The sequence below is a fragment of the Brassica napus genome, chromosome C6 (genome assembly GCF_020379485.1).
Source record: "Brassica napus cultivar Da-Ae chromosome C6, Da-Ae, whole genome shotgun sequence".
NCBI lineage: Eukaryota > Viridiplantae > Streptophyta > Magnoliopsida > Brassicales > Brassicaceae > Brassica > Brassica napus.
In genome coordinates, this window is record NC_063449.1 from 32,818,245 (window position 1) to 32,826,882 (window position 8,638).

General features: G+C 35.9%; 1 protein-coding gene across 1 annotated transcript; it reads right to left on the reverse strand.

The window, feature by feature from the left end:
- Positions 1-1,128: 1,128 nt before the first annotated feature.
- On the reverse strand, positions 1,129-3,885 carry LOC106353519 (trihelix transcription factor DF1-like). The gene is made up of 2 exons (XM_013793287.3): positions 3,373-3,885; positions 1,129-2,899 (listed from the first exon to the last, which is right to left on the reverse strand). Exons 1-2 carry the CDS (start codon positions 3,633-3,635, stop codon positions 1,324-1,326), a joined length of 1,839 nt encoding a protein of 612 aa, XP_013648741.1. The 5' UTR covers positions 3,636-3,885; the 3' UTR covers positions 1,129-1,323.
- Positions 3,886-8,638: the final 4,753 nt, after the last annotated feature.

The window sequence follows — 8,638 nt, forward strand, 5'->3', positions numbered from 1 at the left end:
TAAAGGAAAGGAATGGAATGACATTAACTATAGCTTTAATTAAATTACTACATATTCTCATTATACTAATTAAATGTATCTTACAGTCGGTGTTTTTAAAACCGGACCGACCGATAGTTGAACCAGGTTCGACCATGAACCGGTAGTCGGGTTGGGTCTAAAATTGGTTCAACCATAAACCGGTTACATAGCCGGATTGGATCTCAAGATTATTAAATTGATAAAAATCACTTAAACTATCAAAAATCTATAAATCATCCATTTAAACATAAAACTAGTTTATATTTATATTGTTTTATGTTTGAAATTCATTTATACTTTAAGTATATATCATATATACTAACATTACTTTTAGATTTATGTACTAAAAACATATTAAACCATATTATTGAACAAGGTTTGACCATATTATTGAACCAGGTTTGATCCGGTCGAACCATATTGAACCGTGATCCAAAAATTATCCGGTTCAGCTTCCGGTCCGGTTTTAAAACAATGCTTACAGTAAAATAAAGGCTCATTAAATTTAATAAACAATGATAAAAAGGAAGCAAAAATATTTATTTAAACTTTAGTTTGATACTAACATTTTTATTAGTGAAATCTAGCGCTGGGATGCGTATAGTTTTGCAAGTTTGATCACTACGAAGTTTTTAAATAAGAAATATGTTTTTTTTGTAAAAAAAAAAAAAAAAAAAAATATGTTTGATATATTTTAGTTTAAGATTGTAACAAATAATACTCTATGAGAATTTTCAATTTAAAATCTTAACAAATCTAGCATGTGACTGCAAATAAATAATTATTATCTAAACATAATTAAAAATATCTGATTTTGTTCCATTCCACTCCATTCACGTAACTTTTTTCTTCTGAATGATTTACTACTACGTTCCTTTTGTTTCCATTTATCCCATAGGAATTATTGGAATGTGATTGTTTTTTAGTTCCATGTAACTGGTGATTTTATTTTGGAATCAAACGGAATGACCCATTCCACATATTCCAATTCCAAATTTTGTTGATCCAGTTACGGCCTACAAGTTACAATTTCAATTATTTGTTTTTAAGCCCCACGTTGTCCCCATCTCTTACCGTTACTTATGTTTATGTATTTATCGCAAAAAATAACTAAATCACATTTATTAAATTTTGTTTCAACATATTATTTTTTCTCAGTATAACTTAAAAATCAAATATAAAAAAAGAAACCAGCCCTTTCCAATATTTAAATTCGCTTCTTCTGTATCAAAACTTTAAAAATATTACTACTAATCTTTCAAGTTTCACCACAACCCAGTCGAACCCGAATGATCATCCACATCACATGTTATTCGTCGGCTTGTTATTGTTGTTATTGCTCGGCACAAGCTCAAACTCACCTCCTTCCTCTTCCTCATTCTCTTCGTAGTCTTCCTCATCGTCGTATTCTTCTCCATCTGTGCCTTCTTCATCATCAAAGTTCTTATCCAACGGCTGAGGAGGAGGATGTTGATCAGGTTGAGCCGTTGCAGCAACTGTACTCGTCACTGTAGTAGTTGCCATCGCCGGAGGCCATTGTTGCTCCGGTTGGACCATCAAAGGAACCGAATTATCCGGTTTAACTAAACCGGAAGTTGAGGAAGAAGATGCAATAACGTTGTTATTGGTGTGGAACTTGTTCCTCTCCCTATATAAAGCATCAAGCTGGTGAAAGTAAGGACAAGTCTTGGAATCTTCAGGGCGTTTCTTGTTGCTCTCCTTGACTTTCTTGAAATATTTGTTTATGTTTTCCCATTTTTCTTTGCATCTCTTTGAGTTCCTGTTGAACCCTAAACGTTTCATTCCCGCTGATATCTCTTCCCACAACGGTCCTTTTGGTCCGTTCTCTTGATACTTTGAATCAAGATTCGTCCTCAGCTTTATCAATGCCTCTATCTCCACTTTTGGCCACCGCGATGAGCTCACCGCTCCTGCCGCCGAGGCCGACACTGGAGTCATGTTCTGATCACCGTTGTCTGTTTTGGAAGTGTCTACGGTCGGTGTCACTGGCTGTGTCGGCTGCGTAGGTGGAGGAGGTGGCGGTTGGGGCGTTTGCTGGTTGTTGTTATTATTAACCTGCATTTGCGATGGAGCCTGTTGCGGTTGCGGTTGTGGTTGCGGAATTATTGATTGACCTTGAGGGTTCGGTTTCTCAGATAGTTTCTGAAGAAACGCCATAACCGCGGCGTCTTTTGCGGCGGACATGGAGCGTTCTTGAGCTAAGATATCGCGTTCGCGGTTGATACGAGCAATCTCTTGCACTCTCCAAGACTCTTCTCTAACCAACCTCTCGTCCTCTCGCTTCTCGACAGCTTCCAAGAACTTGCGTTGAAGCTCCTCTTGCTTATCAACAACCTGTCTCGTTAACCGCTCGAAAAACTCTTTCCATTTTCTCTTCCTTTTCTTCTTCCTCGTCGTGGTGGTTCCGTCCCCAACATCGACGTCAGAAGACGTTGAACGAGAAGAAGATGTTGAATTATCCGACAGAAAGTCTCCGGAGATGTTTGGGAACGAAGGTACGTTCGCAGGCTGAGTATAAGGAGGAAGGGTTGTGTTTGTTATCTGCGGTGTAATAGTTGTTACCGGAGGAGGAGTGGAGAACATGGGGCTGTTGTTGTTGTGCGGTCGTAGAGGCGGCTGCGGTTGAAGCGGTTGCGGTTGAGTCTGTGGTGGTGGTTGTTGTTGTTGTTGTTGATGATGGATGGAAGAGGAGGTTGGTCGAGTCTCGAGAGCTTCTAATTGATCAAAGAAGCGATAAGTTTTGCCTTCGGATTTTCCTGTACGGCCTTCTTTGGTTCGTTTGTGGTATTTGTAAACGTTTTCGAATTTCTCTTTGCATTTTTTGGCGTTTCTTATGTAACCAAGCTCAGCCATTTTCCTGAGAACAATATAAACATAGTTAATTTAAACTCACAATTACAAAATTTAATATTATGGATTTTGCTCATGAAAAAGTCACGAATATATTGTTTATTTAAATAAAATAAAATAAGTAAAATGAGAATATATATATGTATGTATATGTATATAGTTGAGAAGTGGATCAATCAGCATGAGTTTGAGTTTGTGAAAGACTTCGCCTTCTCAATCTCATGAATAAAACATGACTCAACTTACTTTAACTAGTTTAACAGTTAATCAATTAAAGTAAAACCGAATCTGAGAAAATTAACATTACAAAAACCAGATCTTTAAACTACTTCAGTTAAAAAAAAGAAGAGAAGACAAGCTTATGTAATAATCATTCCAAATTAGATCAAAATCACCAATGATTTAGAAAAAAATAAAATAAAACAAAGAGTGGAATAGAGATTTTTTCCAAAAAGAGGAAAATGAATAAAGGAGACGCACCTGGAAACCTCTTCCCACAAGGGTCCTTTAACGCTAGCGTCTCGAAACGCTATTCCCATGTCAGATCGTATTTTTAGCAGCGCAAGCGTTTCCTGCCGCGGCCACCGGTTTCCTCCAAAACCGCGGTCGTTCATCTCTTCCGACACCTCAAAAGCTCCAACCGTTGCTGCAGCTGCCGCAGCTTCTGTAGCGGCTGAATCGTTCGATGGTGGGGGTGCAGCTGAGGTTGCGGCTGTGGTTGTAGTACCACCCAGCTGCATCATCTTTAACAGTTTTTTTTTGTAAAAAAAAATTCTCCCTCTCTCTGTCTTTGACGGAGAAGTTACAGAAATGAAAAATAAAAATAAAAAGGGAAAAAATAAAAATTCATAGACGAAAGAGAAAATATGGGAGAGAGAGAGTTTACATGAGGAAGAAGAGTGAAATCTCGAGGCGCAGGGTTTTATGGAGTCAGAGTTTGTAAACACCTAAAGTTATTTTTTCTTTTTATATTTCTTTTCTCTTTCTGTGATGGATCTGCTTGTTACTCTCAAGGAGCTTGAAAATATTTATATTACAATTCCCTACGTTTTACCATAAATCGCATATATTATGATTTTAAAAATACTATTAAATAAAAATTTAATATAATCAATAATAGATACAATAATACAATTAACTGATTACATAATTTTTTGGCAAAGTTAAAGTTTACATTGATAAGCGAAAACATCTATATAAGTAATAAGAAAACATCTTACATATTAAAATAGAGGAAATATCTTTCCTTACCTATTTAATTCAAATTTTACCACTTTTCATTGATATTTTTTTCCTTTGTTTGAGCCAAAATGAAATCTTCGTAACTTCTCTCTTTCATATTCCAAATGTTGAGTAAATAAGCGATTTAATTTACAGTGTATTTCCGTAACAAACTTTTTATATTATGATTTACATTGGTAAGTTATACACGCTGATATATCTAATAGGGTATATATATTGCTGACTTTTATTTTTACTTTTCTAAAATTAATGTGACATTTTCTACATATGATAAAACTATAATAAAAATTATATATTTTATATTAAAATGGCTAATACATGTCTATTGCAAAAGTGTTATGTTAAATACAATAAATAATATGATTAAAACTTGCAATTTGTAGTAAAGCGAATTATATTATCGTTATACTGTTACCTAAATTCAATAACTTGAAGATAGATTGAAATAGAGAAATTCTAGGTTCACCGACCAATAGTGTTTAATTATTTGATATTTGATATCTTTCAAAAAAAGAAATAAAATTGAATATCCAAATTAGATTATATTTTTAAAATAAAATAATAAAAATACATAAAAATAGTTACAAAAAATAAATTAATTAATATTGTTAAATCTTCAGTAAAATACTAAACCCTGTACCCTAAATCCTAAACCCTAAACCCTAAACGTTAAACCTTAAACTTTGGATAAACTCTAAACCGTTGAAAAATCTTAAACCCTAAATCATACATTAAAAACTAAATTTTACTAACACTAAACCCCAAATCCTAATTACTAAACCCTAAACCATTGGATAAACCCTAAACCATTAGGTAAACTCTGAACCCTTGGATAAATCATAAACTCTAGGGTTTAATTTTAAATATTTTTGATTTAGAGTTTATGATTTATCCAAGGGTTCAGAGTTTATCCAAGGGTTTAGGGTTTAGTGATTAGGGTATAGGATTTAGTATTTTGCTAAAAGTTTATCAATATTTATTTATTTATTTTTTGTAACTATTTTTATGTATTTTTATTGTTTTATTTTAAAAATATAATCTTATTTGGAAATTCAATTTTTTCCTTTTTTAAAAGATATCAAATATCAAATACTCAAACACTATTGGTTGGTGAATCTACAGGTTCATCTTAGGGTGTGAACCCAAAAATTTCTCATTGAAATATACATAAACACTGTTTTTCTATTATAATAAGAAAAGGAAAGAAAATAGAGCAACGGTGTAATGTTAAGACAGGAATTTATACGGAAGAAACTGAAGCTTTTTAGCCAATTTATTCAAAAGTAATTTATTTTCAGAGATCTATTGACAGCTGCACATAAAGACGGTGGTGATTAGTTGGTTTTTGTCCGTCCAGCAAAATTGTCTTAGAAAGCGGCTTTTAATCTCAAGCATTCAATTTATTTTAGTTTCGGGCTTATGACTTTCATAAGGACATTACCCTTGGTTAATAATGGAAAAGAAATGGGATTTTTGGTGTAAGATAATTTTCAATCAAAATGTTTATATAAACAAATTTTGTATAGTGGAAGTTTTAGGTAAAATAATATAAAAATATATCGAAATGGTTTATATACTACTATTTGTGATATTTTATCATTTTTTGTTCTTCTGTAAGAATAAGAGGTTAATCGTAAAAAAAAATAGGTGTCTTAGCATTTTTTAAAAAGCTGGAGATGAGGATCAACTTGCTTTTTGGAACGTATTATTCGGAATTACTATGTAGACCCTAACGTGGATCCCATTGACCTTTAATCATTGAGGGTTACCTAGCTATTATATTATTAGTTGAAAATTTAAATTAAATTTTTTTTTGGTAAAATAAATTTATAATTAATGAACTAATTCATCCTGATTACTGATCTGGATTTGTCCCCCTCACATTCACATATACAAATTATTCTAATCACCACAAGTACTGATCGCCCACACTCTCTAAACACGGGCTTGATTTCAAATCAATCCTGAGATATGATTTTCTCGACAAATTATTGCTATAACCCAAACTAAAGCAATAAAATAATAAATATAAAGGATGATGGGATGTTAGAAGTGAAGTAGTTAGATGTGAGTCGTTTTCTGGATTGAAGTAAACGGTCACCATTTCCCGTTCAGGCCATACATAGCCTCAGTTTATTGATTTTTGTATCATGCTGAACCGATTTGACAGCCGTTATCTAACGTAATTAGCTAAATCAATAATTTAAACATGGCCCAAACAACCAATTTCAAGAATAAGTAATTTTCACAAATTAACCTTGCGTTTTAATTTTTCATTTATTTTGTTGGGTACTCCGAACAAATCCGACTAATCCTTTAGATATGCAAACTTGTGACGCACGTACATAACATGTTAACCATCTTAATATATTTTCTACCTTTTTGTGGAAAACAATTTATATTTACAATCCTCAATCAAATTTTTTTCTTTTACAATCCCTAATCATATCTAGTTGTTGTTGAGCTAACAGATTATATTTTACAAATTTTCTATCTTGTTGTCGAGAAAATTATACCTAGTATATTTAAAGTCACAAAATATTAGGGTTTTGGTATAAAGCAATAAGAAGTTATACGATGCAAAAGAGTATATTAAATTATATGTTTTTTTTGAAAAATATTAGATTATAATTTTTTTTGTCGGCTATTAGATTATAAATTAATAGTCGAGTTTTGATAGGAGTTGAACTAGGGTTAGCAATGTTAATCCTTAATTACCAACGTCGAGTTGGCCCAGTGGTAAAGGGGTTGCGGCTGTAACTTCCGTCACCCGGGTTCGATTCGCGCTGGAAGAGACTATTTACAATGCTTGGGTGGAATTGGAATTGGAACAATTCCTCTTCTCCCTCTTAACTTTCGGAAACCCTAATTTTTGATTAGCGCCATTCAGCCGGTGGCGGATTCCTGCGAGTCTGTCGCTGTCGTCACCGGCTGTCTTCCCCTTAATCTTTTCTGTCTCTTTCCCATTTCTGTTTCGCCTCCTTTCTCTGCTCTTTGTCTCACCGATATACCTTCTGTTGTGGTCTCCCTCTCTTCGCCGGCGTCGCTGCTCGGTGGTTAGGGATCTGGAGCGGTGGTGAGGTGCGTCTGTAAGGGTGGGGCTTGGTGGTTCTTCTGAGGACTAACTTCAAGGCATCGCTCAGATTTGGCCAGATCTGCTTTTAATGGAGGACAATTGTGCTTTGATGGTGGTTCTCCGGTCATCGTCGATTCCTCCGGCGTCTGTTAGCTGGTGTCAAAGACAGGTTTCCTCGTTCTCGGTTGGAGGGCTCTCGTCCCTGAGATCTCTACTTCAGATTCATCGTTGTTTTTCATTACCAATGAGAAACTGATGTATCAAGAGTCGATTTTGGGTCTCAAGCGAGCTCCCTGGCGGTGGTGGTGACTCTCTGTTAGTGGTTTTTCCTTGTACGTGGATGCATGGCTCCTTGTGGCTAGAAGGTGTTGCTGTCAAGCTTATGAGGAGGGTTGAGCTCTTCTTCTCATCTTAACCGGAGGTGGCAGTCTGGTGAACTGATTAGATTGAGCTTCCTTGTTTGATTTTTGGTCAGGCTCTTGTTTTCAGTGTCTGACGCTCGTGCGGGTCAATGTGGTCTTAGGTTGTTGTAGTCTACCTTCGTCCTCATTCCCGGTGACAGCGAGTGTCGCTAGCATCTCTGCAGTAAGGGTTTTAGTGATTTGGTTCTTGCCCTGTGGTGTTAGCTCCTTTATCGTGCAGGGTCTGGTGGAAGTGGTGGGTTTATCATCCATTAGTCTATCCAAATAAGAGTGGTTGTGGGATTGATGTTGGGGTGTTGGTGGTTCCGGTGAGGGTCTTACGGGTTGTTGGAGTTTCCTGATACCTTTGAACTTCAGGAGGGAGGAGCAGAGGTGGCTGTTTGCGGTGATTGGTGTCTGGGGCTTCGACAGGCTCTGGTTCGTCCGTTTCGCCGCTTTGGTGCTGCCCCATTGTCGTCTGCTGCGAGCTCTGAGTTCTCGCTGGTGTCTTTGCTCTCTGCTGGTGGCAGGGCTTCGTGGTGAGGTCATGTTTTGGAGGCGAGTGCCTGGGCAAGCCAATATTACCGGCTCGTGACTCATGTTATAACTGATGCCTTACTATGGAGTTTCTGATCTTGCGTGTTGCGTACTCTAGGCAACTCTCACAAGTTCTCTCGAGTGCTCTCTCCTTCGTCTTTCGGTGTCCGTCCTCAATCGTGTTTTTCTTTACTGTATTTTGTTGTTGTTTAGTAGTTTCATTTCGGTGTTTGTATTCTCTGCTACTAGTATCTCTTTGTACGTTCTGTCACAAACTCAAAAACTGGTAATGCAATCTTAATATGTTTACCCAAAAAAAATGTTGATCCTTAATTAACAAAGATGGGATGAACACGAACACACAGGAGATACAAAATTAAACAAACCAAAAACTTTCCAACATAATTTTTGAGATTAGTGACGAACTGACGAATAAATTCTTCACAGCCATCACAGCTCGCAAATTATCCAGTTACCATAACCTTGCTGT

Excerpts from the sequence above, each read along its gene's own strand:
- LOC106353519 (XM_013793287.3), bottom strand. The coding sequence starts at position 3,635 with ATGATGCAGCTGGGTGGTACTACAACCACAGCCGCAACCTCAGCTGCA. Across the intron at positions 2,900-3,372 it reads TTGTGGGAAGAGGTTTCCAG|GAAAATGGCTGAGCTTGGTT; the intron begins GTGCGTCTCCTT and ends TATTGTTCTCAG.